At 43.2% G+C, this 19,315-nt stretch overlaps 2 protein-coding genes across 3 annotated transcripts in view; both read right to left on the bottom strand.

Annotated features, from left to right (window-relative positions):
* Window positions 1-6,526, bottom strand: part of baz1a (bromodomain adjacent to zinc finger domain, 1A) — a 35,705-nt gene extending 29,179 nt beyond the window's left edge. Inside the window, exons 1-5 of the mRNA XM_054741835.2 lie at window positions 6,392-6,526; window positions 6,010-6,142; window positions 1,694-1,972; window positions 1,443-1,604; window positions 784-882 (exon numbers count right to left, since the gene is read on the bottom strand). Coding sequence (XP_054597810.2) covers window positions 784-882; window positions 1,443-1,604; window positions 1,694-1,972; window positions 6,010-6,122 — 653 coding nt within the window. The 5' untranslated portion in view covers window positions 6,123-6,142; window positions 6,392-6,526. The remainder of the gene's footprint in view (window positions 1-783; window positions 883-1,442; window positions 1,605-1,693; window positions 1,973-6,009; window positions 6,143-6,391) is intronic.
* Window positions 6,527-12,202: 5,676 nt separating this feature from the next.
* zgc:109986 (uncharacterized) lies at window positions 12,203-18,934 on the bottom strand. 2 transcript variants are annotated; one of them, XM_015969427.3, is made up of 8 exons: window positions 18,748-18,934; window positions 17,116-17,237; window positions 15,516-15,654; window positions 13,730-13,851; window positions 13,166-13,276; window positions 12,997-13,103; window positions 12,836-12,926; window positions 12,203-12,687 (listed from the first exon to the last, which is right to left on the bottom strand). In XM_015969427.3, exons 1-8 carry the CDS (start codon window positions 18,842-18,844, stop codon window positions 12,574-12,576), a joined length of 903 nt encoding a protein of 300 aa, XP_015824913.1. In that variant the 5' UTR covers window positions 18,845-18,934; the 3' UTR covers window positions 12,203-12,573. The 2 variants fall into 2 exon arrangements, with proteins under 2 accessions (XP_015824913.1, XP_015824915.1); XM_015969429.3 differs by lacking the exon at window positions 13,166-13,276.
* Window positions 18,935-19,315: the final 381 nt, after the last annotated feature.

Genomic DNA, 19,315 nt, shown 5'->3' with positions numbered 1-19,315 from the left:
CATACAAACTAGTTTCTCCGTCTATTTCTCTTTACTTTCTCCTCCGCTCTGCTAGAAGATCTTGGTCTTTTCTTCTCCTCTGTAGCAGGAAAACAGACACTGGCAGGTTATCGCCATTAAAATTTGTTTTTCCTGTTATCAAATGGGAAATATGCATTGTCCAATAATAAACTTTTTAAAGGTCAACCTTACTCATAGTTTAATAACGATCTGTAGTAGGAATGAATGCCTTGTATCCATGAGAGAGTTATTCTACTGGAGGTGTTTAACTGGTGCGCGTTTTAAGTTTTGTTCAATTCTTAAACCAACAACAGGCAGGATTTTCTTTGATGTTTTATTTACACTCATTTTAAAGTTGATCTGCAACCTGTTCATTTAAATTAGGTGATCAGAGTCCATAAGCATCTGAACAATGATTTGGTGTTAACTCTGCCCAGTGGAGTCTGGGGCCATCAAGGACAAGCACATCCTTACAGAAGATTTTATGCTGGAAATTCCTATTTGGATCATCATTAGCCCCACTAGTGTTTACACCTGGAGATGATTCTGATCATCAAGCAAAGGACAGATGAGTGACTGGACAGGGGCACTTCAGGCGGCCAATCAGATTTCAGCAGGGGCCCATGCCCCTGCAGCCCCACCCCTAAAACCACCAAAGGCTCGGCTACCAGTTTATAAGCTTCAATATTCAGATCCAGACAACGGGCTAGTTAAGAACCAGCTGATCTGAATAATCTAAACAGCTGAGTAGAACCTTGTCTGGAGTGCAGGTGTGCGTCTCACCTAATCTGATTGGCTCTCACAGTCAGCGCCTGGCTGTGTTCCTCATTGATCCTCCTAACGGTGTACTGAAACATTGATGGGCTCAGCTTCTTCTTCTTACTGACAAACCAAAGCAAACAGAAAAAGTTCAATAAAGACTTTGTAGCTGAGCAGAATCAGAGCTGCTGACAGGAGCTTCGTTATCTTGGTTTATTTTATGGATGTTTTACAAAACTTGTCAACATTCTAGAAATTTGAGATGTTTTTCTGTATCTATACATTTCTGGTATTTTTGCTTTTTCCTAAAGAAGAGAAAAAATTTGGTGGAAAAAAATTTGGAATTCATAAAAAGTAAAAAAAAAAAACAATTTGCATAAAAAGTATAAATGTTCACCTTTACTAAAAATTGCCTGTTTCAAAATACAGAAATTAAAGATAAGCCCATGCACTAAACTATTACGATTCATATCAAAGATGTTTAATCCCATCTGGATCTTCACTGGGTCAAATGAATGATAGGTCAGTGGGTGGTCCACCTCCACTTTATGCCATGAGATGTGTGCTTAACTACTTCCCTTTGATCTATTTCAACATTTAACCCCAACAGAGTTCTGTTTACACACCAGATGTCTAGCAGCTATATCATAATGTCATTGATTCATTGGTATAAAGGTTCTGACCCGTTGACGTGTGCTGGGGAACCCTGGAAAGCATCTGACTCGCTGTCACTGTCACTGATGATGATAGTGTCGCTGTCAGCTGGTTTGCTGTGGCCATTAGAGGCAGGGGCTCCATTAGCACTTGAATAAGGTGAGTGCACCTGTAGGATCTCACAGGTATGTCTATACACACACACACACACACACACACACACACACTGAGGCATGTTTCATGACGCCGTTAAAAGACAGGTGTCAGAATCTGCTGCTACCTGGATCCATTGCGCCCGTCAACATGCACCGTCTCTCCAGGAAAGAAGCGGTCTTTCACAAAGCCGTAGACATCCTCACAGAGCTCCGAAAGCCGGCAGCGGTGACTCAGAGCAGCCAAGTGGAGCAGCGGCACCACCAGGGTCAGGGGGAAGCTCTGCAAACTCTCCTTCGCCCGCCGTTCGCTCTCCACCGCCTCCAGGTAGGTGAGCCCCGCTCGTCCCGTCAACCCACAACTCCACACTAAACTGTTGCACAAGATGGTCCTCTCAAAGAATTCGCTGTGTGGAGACGAAATAAAACAAATCAGAGTTTAACACGTGGTCACATGGAACTGCCAACAGCACAACTGACTTTATGCCTTTTAAGTGGGAGTCACCCCCATCCCAGAGTCTTACTCCACCCACACTTCCTGTTTGAAAAATGAGCCAAATGGAGGGATTGCCTGGCAGACCGAAAGGGCGGCATTGCAGCAGTGAATGACAGAAGTACATTCACACACGTGCATGCATGGATGGATGCACACACACCGCTTTGGCATAGAAACAGCAGCAGGCTTCCTAGTAGTGAATGTAGTTTTGTCAGTGGAAGCAGACTGTCACAAAACCTGCATCACTGGTAATTTCCCTCACACACAAGCAAACAAAGAAAAGATAAACCTAGCCTCCTCACATCAAAACCACACATTTACACATCAACTAGGTTTCATCTTGTAGATGCTTCACATTGCTCCAGTGAAGCAGACTAAAGCTTGGTTTATGCTTGACGCGTCCGCGAGGTTCGCACGGCTCCGCGCGGAAAAGTTGCGTAATTTTAACAACCACGCCCCTCCACCGCACCTCTGCACGGCCCAAACTTTCCGCACCGCGCACCTAGGAAATTTTCTATCCACGCAGACGGTCGGACGCAGAAAAACATGGCGAACTGGCAAGAACTAGTATGGCAGAGGTTCGTAAATACAGACATTTGTATGATTCAGCTCTCAGAGATCGCCGTGATCAACAGGTTGTTAATAATTCTTGGAGAGAAATAGCTCGCACTGTCGGAAAAGACGAGGACGCTGTTTAAAATGCTGGAATGCCATGTTGTAAACAGTCATTTTTACTTCTACTATGGTGTAGTGTTGGATGCATGCCGTAGAGCTCCTTGCTTATATTGGCTCACTGCAGAGACAAGCCGCAAGAACCATAAACGCTGCAAGTTGTGAAGCGTGTTCCATCCGCGAGCCGCATCACCAAGTGGAAAGTGAATGCATCAAGCATTAACCAAGCTTAAAAGCAGCCTAAATTGATTTAGAGCAAAAGATGCATGGAGACGTCCATTGTCCTCCTTAAGGTAGTAAACAAAGGCAGCTGTGAGCCGTTGCCGGTACAAGATCTGCTCGGGTGCAAGATCGGCTCGGGGTCCGTCGACTGCCGATGACGTCTAAGTAGTTGATTGGCTGAACATGAACCTCACGGAATTACGTAATCACGTTACGTTGTTATCACGTTATGTTGGTCCAGGCAAATATTTCAAAGATGGACAACTTTTACAAAGAAATCCATCATTACCTCTTTGAAAATACACCTTTAGCATAGAGCTGCATGTATATTAGGGCTGAACGATTAATTGCATGTGCAATTAAATTGCGATGTGACAAAAGGAGATTTTCTAATCTCAAAGGCTGCAATTTGGCAGCGAGTGGTTAGCGCAATGCTAATATACATGGAAAAACCCATAGGAATGCTAATGCTAATATCGCCGATTACATTATTACAAATTATGAATTAGAAACGTGCCAAATGATTACATTTGGAGTCTAATAGAAAGTAAAAATACCATCAATCAAATAAGTACAGACAGATATTTTAGTAAAGCCAGGAGATTTTCTAATCTCAAAGTCTGCAATTTGGCAGCGAGTGGTTAGCGCAATGCTAATATACATGGAAAAACCCATAGGAATGCTAATGCTAATATCGCCGATTACATTATTGCAAATAATGAATTAGAAACTTGCCAAATGATTACATCTGGAGTCTAATAGAAAGTAAAAATACCATCAATCAAATAAGTACAGACAGGTATTTTAGTAAAGCCAGAAAACTTTTAACTCCAGAGTTTTGGCTAGCAGCTATGAGCGTAACTGAACTACTCATGGACAAGACGTCAAAAACTCTAAACACAAAATACTTAAATAAACGGGACACACTTCTTTCCTGCAAATACAATTTCACAGGTGTTGCTAATACCTATGATTCTTCAAGGGATGTGCTCAAAGAGGAGTTCAACATTATGAATAAAATAGTGTTTTATTTTACAAATACCATTATAAACACAAACTTACGTCTTAAGAAACATTATTTTAATAACGAAACTGCTAAATTCTTTCCAACAGTATAGATGTGTAGTGTATTTTGTCCGAGTCGGTTTGCCGTACTTTGACGTCATCGGCAGTCGAAGGACCCCGAGCCGATCTTGCACCCCGAGCAGATCTTGTACCGACACCGTGTTACTTTTGAAGACTCGGATTTTAGGCAAACAATTTCCTTCTCTCTCACCGAGACTGCTCTGTGCTCCTCACAGCGGTCTGTTCTCGTGCTACTGCATCGTTTTTCAGTACAAATTATCGTACATTATAAATTTGATAATAACTCCCACACAGGACGATAAACTTGTGTCCGGTGTTGCTTTGCTTTACCTTCATCCGTCCCTTCTCTGGTTTTTCTTTTAAGATTAGAAGCCATTGTCTCGTCGCTCTGTCCTCCTAGCTTAGACTTAACTTGGCGCGCTCGCAGGCAAACAGCAAAAACTGGCGGGCCACTGCCACATTACATAACCTTACAGTTTCTCGCGAGAGTAGGCCCTATCGATGTGATTGGGCTATTTATTGTACAGAGACCCAGAGTCAGTTTTTGTAATAGACACAATAGCATTAACCTGTAAGCACTGAGGTGAAATCTGACTTCAAAACAGTTTAACATTATGTAATTGACATGGGAAAGCCACAGCAAAAGACGGTGTTACTAGATGCAATGTGAAATTATCGTACATTTGAGGATTTTTGAAACTATTGATCGTACAGAGCCCAAAATTATGGTACAAATACGATAATTATCGTACATCTGGCAACACTGATGCAGAATGATAATGAACCATACATGCGGGAAGCCATTGCTGGCTGATCTAGTAGGTAGGCGTAAACATCAGCCAGCCTGTAGTGGGTGTGTTGGCTTGGCTGCACACAAAGCTGACCTCCAGAGAGCAGGTAAAAAAAGAAGGTCAGCTGAGCACGGAATACACACAGATGACCTAGATGTGAACACAAAAACCTACCAGGGCTGTGACAGTCCAACCCAGGTGTGAAAGCCCAATATGGTGGTTCTAACCTGGAGATTGTAACCATCTGTTACCATGGTGATCTAGCCACACTCTTTTGGGATACCATTAGCTCCAACTTTCAACTCAACGTAGACAGCTAAGCAGGAAGTCCCTCTTTGTAGTAGATCCTTCTTGTGTAGACGATCTTTGTGAAAAGTCTTGGTTTAAAGAAACTTGATCAGACTGATGTGCTAACAGAATATATATATATATATATATATGAGTTTATGTTTATAATATTTAGTAAATATATTCATTGTCACATACGAGTATTTTCGTAGAATTCTACAGATATTTACATAAGAAATTGAGTGAAATTAGATAAGCATCCAGCCAGAATATAACATTCCCGCCAGAAGAGATGGAAGATGTAATGTTTGACAGAATGTAAAATAAAAAAGTCTTTACATTTTAGACATTGGCTGTTTTTAAACAGATAGAAATCTACTTTGGAACTGTCTTCACTGGGATTAGCTGTTAGCTTGGTCGGTTTCTCCAAACTGAGGCTGTTCAAAGAGCGGTCTACTACAGGTCAGAAATCAAATATTCACAACTGTCCTATAGAAACTCGTTTTGAGCGTTCTGAATTGTTCCTTTAAAGAGAGAACGGAGAGAAGCTGCGGGGAGACTTTTCAACGGGGAAACACATTTTAACATAACACCGTTCAGAAGTTACGCGGCGCCGCTCGCTCAGCTTCAGCGTTAGCTCCTCAAGCTAACGACGCTTTCGCTACACCTGCCCCGGCTCGGGAAGTTTAACCCCCAGCACATGCTACCTCTCTCCCCTACTTCCTACCGGCTACACCTACGTCACTGCTAACACGAGTTAACTCAAACTAGGGATAAAGTTGGCTCCATGTTGGGTTTTAATAAACTTTGTTCGATGTCAGTCACACAACATTTTAACACGACTTAAGCAGATAAGGAGGTGAACCGGACCAGACCGGCAGCTACTTACTCGTAGCTTCTGAAGATCTCATGCGTGATTTTACAGAGAAACACTTCTTCATCCGGCCTAAGGTCCGCTGGAGGTCTCTGTCGGATAAAGGCTTTTCCGTGGAGGAACGGCATTGCTTAGCTCCGCTTCCACTCTGAAAGAAATACGAATTAAACTCACAACTAATATCACAACTAAACTTCAGCTCCACATACTACAGAATCAGACAGAAGCAGAACCAAGGATGAGAGCGGGTCTTTTGTTAGACGCGCCGATTATCTGCCCGCATGGAAGTGTTCCTCTTCATTATCTCAGAAGGAACACTCACGCTCAGACCCAGTTCGACGCGAGGCAGCCGGAACCCACCCGACACCCACTAATCTAAAACAGAACTAGAAACTACCTGTAAGTGGTTGTTTCGACCCAATTTTGTTCCGAAAAAGCGATAACCGGCGGTCCAAATGAGGAGTCAGAAGTCTGGGTTCAAAATCGGCTCACTGGCGGTTTGTTGACGAAGTTTGTGTCCACTTCACGGACTGAATGGAGGCTCGGAAATTTCATTGTCCTGCCTGCCCTTATCGGAAACTAAAACAACCACAAACAACACTGTTTGCATCTTTGCCAGAAAGATATGGGGGACCGTTCACCACCGAGAAATTAAGCTCAACCACACTTCTGGGAGTGGAACTGATGTTTTAGACAAAAGACGTCCCCTCTTGTACTTAAGTTTGGTTGGAAGAGAAAGGTGAAATAACCCACTGAGAGAAAAAAAATCTGGTAACCCAAGAACCAGCTATAAAAACAAAGATTGGAGACTAAGATGACCTGGACTGCTGACCTGATACTGTGGATAAGAATGCTGAACATAACTAAACAATAATTGTAGCGTTAATAACAGGTGTGTGTGTGTGTGTGTGTGTAAGAGAGAATACCACACACAAAGTCTTAAAATGCCTCATAAGGAGAGGAATGGATTGGTAGGGATCCCCTTTTCCAACATCTGAAAAATGGATTGTAAACATTGTTAATAGACGAATGGCTATAATGCAGTGGTTGAAGCAATGGAGTCGTTCAAAATAAGTTAAGCCCCTCCCCCAATTTAATCCACATTTTCCTTGATGGTACCTGGGAGAGTTGTCCTGACATCTTATCCCAGCTGATAAAATGATTAAATGTACGTAAAAGCACAAAGGTTTAGATGTAAACATTAACCTGAATGTGATTGTGCTGAAAGCTGTAGAGACTTTGACTGAGTATGACTCGGAAAGCACTTTGAATTGCACAATGTATGAAATGTGCCATACAAATAAACTGCCTCGCCACACATTTGTCTGTTTAGATGAAAGGAACATGGTTCTAATGTTCAGGAACAGCAAGATCCACCAACACTCATGTATACCAGGAACTGGAACCTGCCTGAACACTAAATGAGTTTTACATCAACATGCATTGAATAGACAAGAGACATGTCCAATAGACTGACTGGAATCTGCAGCTCTCCACATGACATGAAGACAAACGTCCTCTGGTGGAAAATATCACAGCATGGAGCTGTAGAGGACACAGGTTAGGTGGGTTTTGGGCCTTTCTTATGTTGTAGAATCAAACTGGATCCAGTCAGTTCCTGTCCACTGGGTTTCATAATCTCACAGCAGTCATACCACATTTCTGAGCTCAACAATGGGCTGGACTCAGAGCAAAGTTCTGTCTGGACATTTAAACCTGTCCAGTCCTCTCGGACCACTTTCTGATAACCTTTGAGTTTTTTTATAACTGAGTTCTCGAGACATGAAAGTAAATTTCACTATAGTCTCTATCTGACAACACTGTTGCATCTTTTAAATCAACTGTTCCATCTTTACTGTGCTCTGCATCTCAGAGGAACGTAGCAGAGGGCAATATTTTCAGTTCTAGCCCCTCACAAATTGATGCTATAGTTCATCATGTTAATTCCTCTTTACGTGTGGCATTAGATGATGTTGCCCCTTTAAAAAAGAAGGTAATTAGAGACAGGAAGTTGGCTCCCTGGTTTAATTCTCATTTACGAGCTCTAAAACAAAACTCTAGAAAAATGGAGAGAACATGGCGCTCTACGCACCATGAGGAGGCCTACCTATCCTGTAAAAATAGTCTTGTGCTTTAAGAAAATAAGCTTCGAAAAAATAGAACTGCTTATTTCTCAGCGTTAATTGAGGAGAATATACGCATAATCCTAAATTTCTTTTCAGTACAGTTGCTAAACTTACACAGAATCATAGCTCTGAGCCATCTATTCCCTCAGCCCTCAGCAGCAATGACTTTATGGGATTTTTTACAAGTAAAATTAATTCTATTAGAAACAAAATCTTTAGCATCCTCCCTGATGCGATTTCTTCTTCCTCAGTAAGTGAGGCAGCATCAGAGGTGACTGTAGAACCTCATCTGTGCTTGAACCGTTTTGATCCAGTTGAGCTTTCAGTTATCAAAAATATTAGCTTCATCTAAACCTTCAACTTGCATTTTGGATCCAATTCCAACCAAATTATTTAAAGATGTATTTCCTTTGGTTTCTGCCCCATTCTAGATATAATCAATCTATCCTTAGTAAATGGATATGTACCACAGGATTTTAAGGTTGCTGTAATCAAACCTTCACTTAAGAAGCCTTCTCTGGATCCAGATGACTCAATGAATTATAGACCAATATCTAACCTTCCATTTTTATCCAAAGTCCTTGAGACAAAAGTGGCCATCCAAGTATGTGAGCATTTAAACACTAATGATCTGTTTGAGGAATTCCAGTCTGGTTTTAGAGAGTATCACAGCACTGAAACTGCATTAGTGAGAGTTACAAATGATATTCTCATGGCCTCAGATAAGAATTTTGTGTCTGTTCTAGTCTAGTTAGATCTCAGTGCTGCTTTTGACACAGTAGATCACAATGTTCTTGAAGAAAGGCTTGAACATGTTGTAGGGATCAAAGGAACAGCGCCAGGCTTGTTTAAATCCTACCTGTCTGATAGATTTCATTTTGTAAATGTACATGACAAATCTTCTTCATACTCCAGGGTTACTTGTGGAGTACCACAGGGTTCAGTGCTTGGACCAATTCTTTTTAGTATATATATATGCTCCCAATTGGTAAAATCATTAGACAGCATGGGATAAACTATCACTATTATGCTGACGATACTCAGTTATATTTATCCATTAACCTGATGAACCTAATCGGTTGGGTAGATTACAGGCTTGTCTTAGGACACAGAAAATTGGATGACTCTAAACTTTTTGCTTTTAAATCAAAACAAGACGGAAGTTCTCATGTTTGGACCAGAAATCCAGAAAAGGAAATTACTTAGTCAATCACCTGACCTGAATGGCATTAAATGAGTCTCCGAGAACAAAGTAAGGAACCTTGGTGTTATCTTTGACCAGGACATGTCATTCAAATCCCAGGTTAATTAGGTTTGTAGGATTTCCTTTTTCCACCTTTGGAATATTGCTAAGATTAGAAGCATCCTTTCCAGGAGTGATGCTGAAAAACTAGTTCATGTATTTATTACATCAAGACTGGATTACTGTAATTCATTACTCTCAGGAAGTCCACAGAATATAGTTAAAAGACTTCAGCTTGTCCAAAATGCTGCAGCTAGAGTTCTGATGAGAATTAAAAAGAGAGATCATATCTCTCCTGTCTTAGCTTCCCTACATTGGCTACCTGTTAAATTCAGAATAGATTTTAAGATCCTCCTTCTCACATATAAAGCTCTTAATAATCAAGCTCCATCATACATCAGTGATCTGATTGTTCCATACGTTCCTAACTGAGCACTTCGCTCTCAGACTGCAGGTTTACTGGTGGTTCCCAGAATATCTAAAATGAGGATGGGAGGCAGATCTTTTAGTTATCAGGCTCCTCTCCTGTGGAACCAGCTCCCAGTCTTAATCCGTGAGGCAGACACCTTGTCTACTTTTAAGAATAGGCTCAAAACATTTTTATTTGATAGGGCTTATGGTTAAAATCTGATGTTAGCCTAGATCTGGACAAGTGGGGTGGTAGAGGGAGGTGGAGTGTACAGTCGGTAAAGACGGCTCTCCCTTGCCCTGCCTCCATCTAAAAAGGCTAGGTTATCCAGAGCTATCTCTTTTTCTTTCTTTTTTTTTTTTTACCGTGTCCTGTCTGGCTGTGAAGCAAACAGAATTGATGTCTGAATGCTGGTGACAAGCCTTACAGATTTACTCTCAGGTGGAGCATCAAAGCATCTGCTTTTAATGTCACACCTGATACTTAAAACTTTATTGTTACTGTTTTTGAATGCTTTGTAATTCCGACCAGACACGGAGACAGAGGTGAAAGAGAAAGGAAAAGAAAAGGTGGGGAGGGGGGGGGGGGAGGTCCACAAAAATAAACAATAAAGAACAAGAGTCTGCTTCTAGACCTACAGAAAAAGACAAAAAAGCAAAAGAACAAAAAAAAGGGACACAACAACAATACAACAAGATCAAGCTATCACTGCGTCAACTTGATGACGAAATATATAATCAACATTGCTTAACTGAAGAATCACGATAATAAATCACAGTGCATTAAGTGCCCACCATAGTCTTAAGACCTGTGTTTAACGTTCCCAAGCCCATACTTTTGAGAGCACCATGTGAGCACCTGTGTGTGTACACGCGCTTGTTTATGTAAGGTTTATCTATAGGAGCGTCCAACAGAGTGTGTGAGGGACCACAGATCCACCCCCCAAAGATGCGTAGGAGACGGGGGGGAGCTCCAAGTCCCAGAGATTCAGGCGCTGCCCCAGAACACAGGAACCCCAAGGAGACTGCAACCAGAAAGGCCCCCGCCCCCCTCGAGAGGCACAGAGGATCGCCCCGGGGGGCCACAACCAGCAGCCAGCAGAGTCCCGGGACATATCAGCGGCAAGCCCACAGGCCCGCCCGCAGCCCCCCACACCCTAGCCGGCCGAACCTGGGACCCAGCGACCCGGGACCCAGGGGCGACCACCCCCGCCGGGGACCCAGCAGAGTCCAGGGACCCAGACCCCACCAGGCAGCCACCGGGATTGATCAGGCAGATGCCAAAAATCTTAAACCCCCAGACCCGGTTGCCACGAACACTCAGGCAGATCAAGGCACAAACCCTCACACCAGGTGTGGCAGGGGGAGGGGGCACGAAGATCTATATCATCAAAAGAAGTTCCAGGAGAGGGGAGCAGTCAAAGGCCCCACCTGACATATACAGTCATACACAAACACAGTCACACGCTCCCTCCCTCATGCTCACACATGCACATACAACCCAAGACTTACAAAAATGCACGCCGGACACCCACTCATGCTCCCCATACTCACCCTATTCACTCTGGTCCCGGTACTGCTGCACATGGGGTACAACCATCACCGGTAACCAGAGTTTGACCCTTTCTGCTGGGGTGCTGATGAGCAGGCTCCCCCGCCCAACGCTGAGCACAGCAACCCACCACCCCAGACCCCAACCAGATGGCCTGATCTCCCTCCTAGCCTCCAGCCCCAGGAAGCCAAGCAACAACAGAGGTGCGCTAAGACCCCTAGTCTCCCTCCGCCTGCTCCAATATAGTGTTGTGTGATCATGAGGTGTATTCCATGGCAGTGGTGAGCGGGCAGTGCGGGCATCATCCGGCCTATGCCAGCTGATGCCACCGCACCACCCCACTTACACCCTCAGCCCTCGGTGTCTAAGTGCGGTTTAAAATTGGAAGTGGGCACCGGCACCCGGGAGGAGGCTGAAATATCCCCCTGCCAAATGCCGTTGAATGTGTTCACTCCCAAGGCCCTAAGTGTGTGTTTGCGTGAAATGCCTTGAGATGACTCTTGTCGTGATTTGGCGCTATATAAATAAAATCGAATTGAATTAACAAACCACAGCTTAGATGTCTGCCAGAGTTCTCTAGGAAGCAGGGATGGTCTCAGATGCTAGAAGCTCTTATGTCTGCCAGGATGGAACCGACAGAAAAACATCCATCAACTCCATTAAAACCTTAATTTCTAACTGATAGCATCTGCTTGTGGTGTTCGTTCAACAACTTTCCTGTTCTCATTCATTCAACATTTCCATGGACAGATGACATTTTCCAGGCAATCCCAAACATTCAGTTAGAATCTACAAACAGATGGAAAACCAGAAACAACAGAACAGAGGGTCGTCAATATTTTACACCAAAACTAACTGTATAAAAGAACAACTACAATATCCAAAAGAAAGATCTTTATTAACAAAATAAAAATAATAATAATAAAAAAAAAATAAAAACAGGATTCCCTCAGTTTAGAGAACAAAACTAAATTTGTAAAAATCTAAACATACCGGTTCATCTATCATAATTTAAATATGTTTAAACTAGCTCAGATCAGGGTGGCTGGGTCTGAAAACGGTCCTAAACAATTCAGACCAGAACAGATCAGACTATGTTTACCTCATTGATGACAACTCCAAGTAAAATTAGAAACCTGAGTTCAGGTTACTTGACTCTGTAACTCTGGATCTGCCTTGAGGTCATCTGACCCTGTATAGTCGAGTGTAGCTGAGGTCATCTGACTCTGAATCGAAAAGTGTAACTGAGGTCATGTGACTCTGTACAGATGGATCTGTTTAATGGCATCAGGATCTGCATCCCTTCCCAGGTATATGTCGTAGACCAGAGGAATTTCTTCCACCCATCCAGGCTGGAATGGCATCTGATGGAGAGGAAAACAGTCTCTAAAGTGTTTCAGGATGTTTGTTGTAAATGTTTCACTCAGAATGAGTCTGATGGACTATGTTGGATTCTGTGTTTAATAGTGAAACATCCACTGGTGGTTTTAGGCTGAACCTCGATGATGTTACCTGCAGAGCATTCAGACTCTCCTGCAGACTAGGAACAGACACCAGCAGGGATCCTGGTCTCCTGAAGTTCTGCATGATGAACTTCCATGATCTGAAGACAGAAACAGAATACTTCAGGTGGGTTTATCTTGGTCCTGTTGGACCACTCTGAGGTTCATTACCTGACTTGTTCACTGGACTCCATGAAATACTCAAAGACATTGTTCATGACCAGGACATCAGCACTCTGCAGCAGAACATCTTGTGTGCAGACATCTGCGTGGAGAACCTGTGGAAGGTTGGAATAAATTCAGCTGAATAGGTGAGTTGGGAGCTTTCAGAGGAACCAACCTGAACTCTGTCCGTGAGCCTGTATTTCTGCAGGATTTCATTCTGCAGCCTGACAAAGTCCTTGTTGAGCTCCAGACCAAGCAGCTGAGATGCCGAGCTGTACAAGTAACCCTGAACACACAGTTACAATAAAGACTTCATCACCATAGAAGTTTTTTCCCCATCAAGTTCCTCATGTCCAAAAACCCAGGATGCACTAAATCCTGGCATACATCCTTTTTGATCAAAACTCCAGATCTACCATCAGCCCCACACCCTCTTCATGTCTGGTGGACAGACCTTTCTCTAGTTGTTGGTCGACTGGAAACCCTTATGCCTCATTCCCATGAAGAGGAACGGTGCAGGGTGGTCCGGAATATTCAGGAGAGCCGGTGGGACTCTCACTGGGCACTGCCTAATCCTGCCTACAGCTTGGATCCATGGATACTCTACCTTTTAGGGTTAGCAACATGAGGACTCGTGTTTTTTTAGAGTCTGTGAAGTAGTCTGTTGGCAGACTGAGAGAAACTCACTTTTAAAAAAACAAGCCACTCTGCACAGGAAAACAAGTGTGTGACCTCTCACCCCATATAACACAGCTCCCAGTCTGGAACCAACGTCCACCAGTGTGCGTCCAGTCAGGTCAGGCAGAACGTTCTGGAACAGGAACTGAAGCTCTGATGCCGAGAAGGAGTGAGAGATGAAGTCTACAGGAAGAGAAGAAGACAGTCACAGCTGGAACAGATGAGCTGGTTTTAGCTCTGGACCAGGTGGACCTAGAACGGTTTCAAATATCAGTTCTTATCTGCTCTCCTGAACTGAGATTATTTAGTATCGAGTGTAAGTAAGGAACCTTGGTGTCATCTTTGGCCAGGACATGTCATTCAAATCCCAGGTTAAACAGGCTTGCAGGATTTCCTTTTCCCACCTTCGGAATATTGCGAATATTAGAAGCATCCTTTCCAGGAGTTCATGCATTTATTACATCAAGACTGGATTACTGTAATTCATTACTCTCAGGAAGTCCATAGAATGTAGTTAAAAGTCTTCAGCTTGTCCAAAATGCTGCAGCTAGAGTTCTGATGAGAATTAAAAAGAGAGATCATATCTCTCCTGTCTTAGCTTCCCTACATTGGCTACCTGTTAAATTCAGAATAGATTTTAAGATCCTCCTTCTCACATATAAAGCTCTTAATAATCAAGCTCCATCATACATCAGTGATCTGATTGTTCCATACGTTCCTAACCGAGCACTTAGCTCTCAGACTGCAGGTTTACTGGTGGTTCCCAGAATATCTAAAAATAGGATGGGAGGCAGATCTTTTAGCTATCAGGCTCCTCTCCTGTGGAACCAGCTCCCAGCTTTAGTACGTGAGGCAGACACCTTGTCTACTTTTAAGACTAGGCTTAAAACATTTTTATTTGATAGGGCTTATAGTTAAAATCTGATGTTAGCCTAAATCTGGACAAGTGGGGGAGTAGAGGGAGGTGGAGTGTACAGTCGGTAAAGACATCTTTCCCTTGCCCTGCCTCCAACATGCCTCCATTTAAAAGGCTAGGTTATCCAGAGTTATCTCTGTAGTTATGCTGCTATAGGCTTAGACTGCAGGAAGGACACACTGAACACTTTCCACACTCGACTACTTTCTTCAACAGTTTGCTCTTTAACTGTATTATTTTCTGCTATTTCAGCTGTTAACTTTAAGCTGTTTTCTCTAAGTGTTTTTTCCCCAGAAGAAGCTACAATGATGTTCTGCTGAGCTGTGGCAGCCTCACGGAGGAGGCCATCGTCTAGCACACTGCTGTTAACCACTTAAACTTTCTCCCTCTCCTGATAATAACATTTTACTTTCCTTGACATTGAATGTGCTACTACTAGTTTACCCTTTAATTATAGATTCACTAGGATAAATACAATAAAGTTTATGTCTCACCAAATAGAATATTTACTAAGAAATCACAATGTAACCATAGAAACATTACTTGTGTGTGTGTGTGTGTGTGTGTGTGTCTGCTCTGTCTTCTCGATCCCCAGTGAGTCGTGGTGGATGGCTGCTTATACTGAGCCAGGATCCTCTGGAGGTTTCATTCTGTTAAAAGGGGTTTTTCCTCTTCACTGTCGCCACATGCTTGCTTAGTATGAGGATTGATGTAAAATCACTGGCTACTCGATCCAATTTGCTGGGTTCCTTATATAGGAAACATTATTTCTGATTGGCTTAATGAACTGACCTGAATTGGAATGTTTATTATGTGAAGTGCCTTGAGACGACTCTTGTCGTGATTTGGCGCTATATAAATAAACTTGACTTGACTTAATAGGAGAGCAGAGTCTTGGTTCTGTAGGTAAAAGTCAAAGATGTGTTCTGACCCAGCGGAGCAGTTCTGATGGATCCACAGCTGAGGCAGTAGTTCCTGCTCATGGTCCCCTCCTCACACAGAGAGTCCACCTGCTCATCACTGTAAAGGAAGCTGTCCACGTGGACAGTTGGCCGGGCTCGCTGCTGCATCTGGCAACATTACAGAATAAACATCAACATTACCATCAGTGAGTGCACAGATGATGACATTTAAAGACTCGTGACATTAAGGTCTGATCTCCTCCCACAGTCGGTATCTGGCGAGGCCACCATTTTCCTCACACAGTTCAACACATCTCTATCACACAGAGTTGATCAGGTTGTTGACTGTGGCCTGTTAATTGTTGGTCCACTCCTCTTCAAGAGCTGTGTGAAATGCTGAATATCGGCAGGAGCTGGAACACTCTGTCGTATACGCCGATCCAGAGCATCCCAAACATGCTCGTGGGTGGGGGACACGTCTGGTGAGTACGCTGGTCATGCAAGAACTGGGAAGGTATCAGCTTCCAGGAGTTGTGTACAAAATGGGCGCGTGCATTATCATGCTGCAACATGAGGTGAAGGTCGTGGATGAAGGGCATAATGAGCCTCAAGGTGTTTCTGTGCATTCAAAATGCCATCAATAAAATGCACATACGCTTGCCCATACCAGAACCCCACCGCCACCATGAACCACTTGGACATCAGCAAACCACTCACCAACATGATGCTACACACGCTTTTGGCCATCTGCCCAGAAAACTGGGATTCATCCATGTAGAGAAAGCCTCTCTAATATGACAGAAGCCATCGAACGCGAGCATTTGACCAATCATTTTGGTTATGACGACGAACTGCAGTCAGGTCCAGATCTAGATGAGGACGACCAGCATGCAGATGAGCTTCCCTGAGACGGTTCCTGACAGCTACTGCAGTAACTCTTTCATTATGCAAACCAATTGCTGCTGCAGCTGTCTCGGCGGCTGGTCTCAGATGATCATGGAGGTGAACATGCTGGAAATGGAGGTCCTGGGCTGCTGTGGTTAGACGTAGTCTGTGGTTGTTAGACCAGTTGGATGTACTGCCAAATTCTCAGAAACACCGTTGGAAACAGCTTAAGGTAGAAAAGTGAACATTAATTTCATTTGCAACAGCTCTGGTAGATATCCCTGCAGTCGGGATGATAATTGCATGCTCCCCTGAAAAGCTGCAACATCAGTGGCATAGTGCCGTTTATGATCTAACTGCATAATTCGGAGTGGTCTTTTATTGTGGCCAGTCTGAGTCACACCTGTGCAAAATTCATGCCGTGAGGTGGGATGAGAAACAAACACACTGATTGTGCAGCAAGTCGTTTGTTTCTCTTGAAAAAGTAAAAACATGATTTTGTCTAAATGAACACAGGCCATTTAAGGTGACATTATTGTCCCCTTTTCTATGATTGTGTAGTCTGCAGCACTCATAATTATGGCCAATCCACGTGATCCGTATTGGTGATCTGCAGCAAAAAACCTGATCGAAGCATCCCTCCTATTTGAGAGTGATGGGTCTTTTTGTATACTGAAATGCAGACAAAGTGACACTGAGCAGCACCGTGGGTGGTGGAGTTGTGGGGTCGAAACACATCAGTACCTTCAGGTGGGCAGTTGTCTCTGAGGGCAGCATGGCATCTACAGGCAGCATGGCTTTCAGGTCGTCGGCTATGCTACGTAGCATCGCCTTGTTGTTGTCGAACAGCGGCTGATCCAGCTCACCTACAGAACACACAGACATTATTTGGAGTTGTGGTTCTAGTGGGATCAAGTCAGAATTTTCATTAACGGTTTGAAGATTTTCCAGCCACTTACTGATGAGTAAACATAAAAGCTTGATCCTTGTCCCATAAAAATATGCTTTTTTTTGTGATGTTACGACATTAGTGTGGACCCTTTTTTACCGGAGTGTTTTCTAAAACTGTTCTTTGTGGCACAGGGAGTTCATTCAAGTCTCTGGAGCGGTGACCTGATGTCTCACAAAGTCATGTAACTCATGAGAATCAGCCAGCAGCGACTTGCCACGCGCTCGATTCATTAGCACTCTGGAGGCAGTGAGGTTAACATCTTCTCTGACTGCAGCTCAGACCAGAGCTGCAGCAAGAACCAGAACTGTAAATACACCATAAATGCAATCACCCCACTAGGCCCAGGCTGGGCTGACCCGACTGGAGTAAAAATGTGAGACACCACGGGTGAGGCAGGTCCAGAGCAGATCCTGATCGGGCTACCCAGCAGAGGTGTGGACTCGAGTCACATGACTTGGACTCGAGTCAGACTCGAGTTATTATTTTAATAGCTTCTGACTTGACTTGATAAAATCTATATAGACTTACGACTTGACTCAGACTTGAACGCCAATGAATTGTGATTGAATCGACTTGCTTCTGTTGACTTGATGATGACTTGAGCATATTTAATATTTTAGCACAAAAGTGACATGACATGGACAAAAATCATAAATGACTCTTCGTTCTGGGTTAGATCTTGTTCTGCTGAATGCAGCAGCTCTTTGTTTATAATCAGTTTCAGTTCCTGCTGTTTGAGCAAATAAATGAAGCTTTAAGAATCTTTATTTCTGGGATTTATTTATTATCATTGTTATTAAATAGAAGTTGGACAGATGACTTGATTATGACTTAAAAATTCAAAGTTAAGGACTTGGACTTGACTTGGACTTCCACATCATTGACTTTGGACTCGACTTGGACTTGGTTGTTTTTGACTTGACTGGAAAGACTTGTGACTTTCTTGTTACTTGCAAAGCAGTGACTTGGTCAAACCTCTGCTACCCAGTCTCTTAGCCTATCCAGTAGCAAGTGATGGTCAACGGTGTCAAAAGCTGCAGTCAGGTCCAGCAGAACCAGAACAGAACAGGATACTCTAAAAAAATCAACTGGAACTGAACTGCTGTTACTATATTGTAGCAATTAACTCTATGAAATACAGGGAATGTTTGTTATTTACACACAAATGTGACAGTGCAGACTCCCAAGTCTTGTCTAAGCACCACTAGGAGCACAACGCCTGCTCTGGGCTCTCTGGTTTGGTGCTTTCGACATTTTATTGTACATACGTCTCTGTGCATTAACACGCGTGTTTATCTACTCATAACTACCTGCTTAATCTCTCTTCTCCAGACCTTTAGGGATGCTGGTGACACTAGACTTTGTGTTGAAGATGAATGACGTTTCATTCACAAATCACAAGGCGCACGTGCAGGTGTGTTTACCTGAGTTCCTCATCCATTCCAGCAGCTTTGGAAGCTCGGACGGTGTCACATTGTTCAGCAGCTGCTGAAGCTTCAACTTGGCTTCAGAGAAGTCCATAACGGCTCAGGAACGAGAACCAGCTTCTGGTCACATGGAGACCTCCAGCTAGTCTTCTGACGTTTAGTGACCAACCAACTGTCAGGAGCAATACCGCCACCTGCTGGCCTGGAGTATGAGTGGAGCCTGGCCAGTTTTTACCATAGGTCGATGGTTTTTACATAAAAATGTTTTGCGTTTATTGGCTTCATACCCTTATTGATCTGTGGCAATGCCTCCACTTTGGTACATTTTAAATTAAACAAAGAGCAGACTAGGATCTAGTTGAAACTGAAATGAATAAGAAGAAATAAATCTAGTTAATTAAAGGGATTTATTATGCAAATGTTACTTTTTTGTGCTGCCAAGTGGGAACAATACAAAGGTGAATAAAAACATGCATCAGTTTTCTGTCAGTGTTTGGTTTCAGGAATCACGTGCTTCTATGAGCCATTTAAAAAGTTCTCTTATTTTGAAATCACAATAAGCAAA

Source organism: Nothobranchius furzeri, chromosome 18 (assembly GCF_043380555.1).
Source record: "Nothobranchius furzeri strain GRZ-AD chromosome 18, NfurGRZ-RIMD1, whole genome shotgun sequence".
NCBI lineage: Eukaryota > Metazoa > Chordata > Actinopteri > Cyprinodontiformes > Nothobranchiidae > Nothobranchius > Nothobranchius furzeri.
This window is presented reverse-complemented; position numbering and strand designations above follow the sequence as displayed.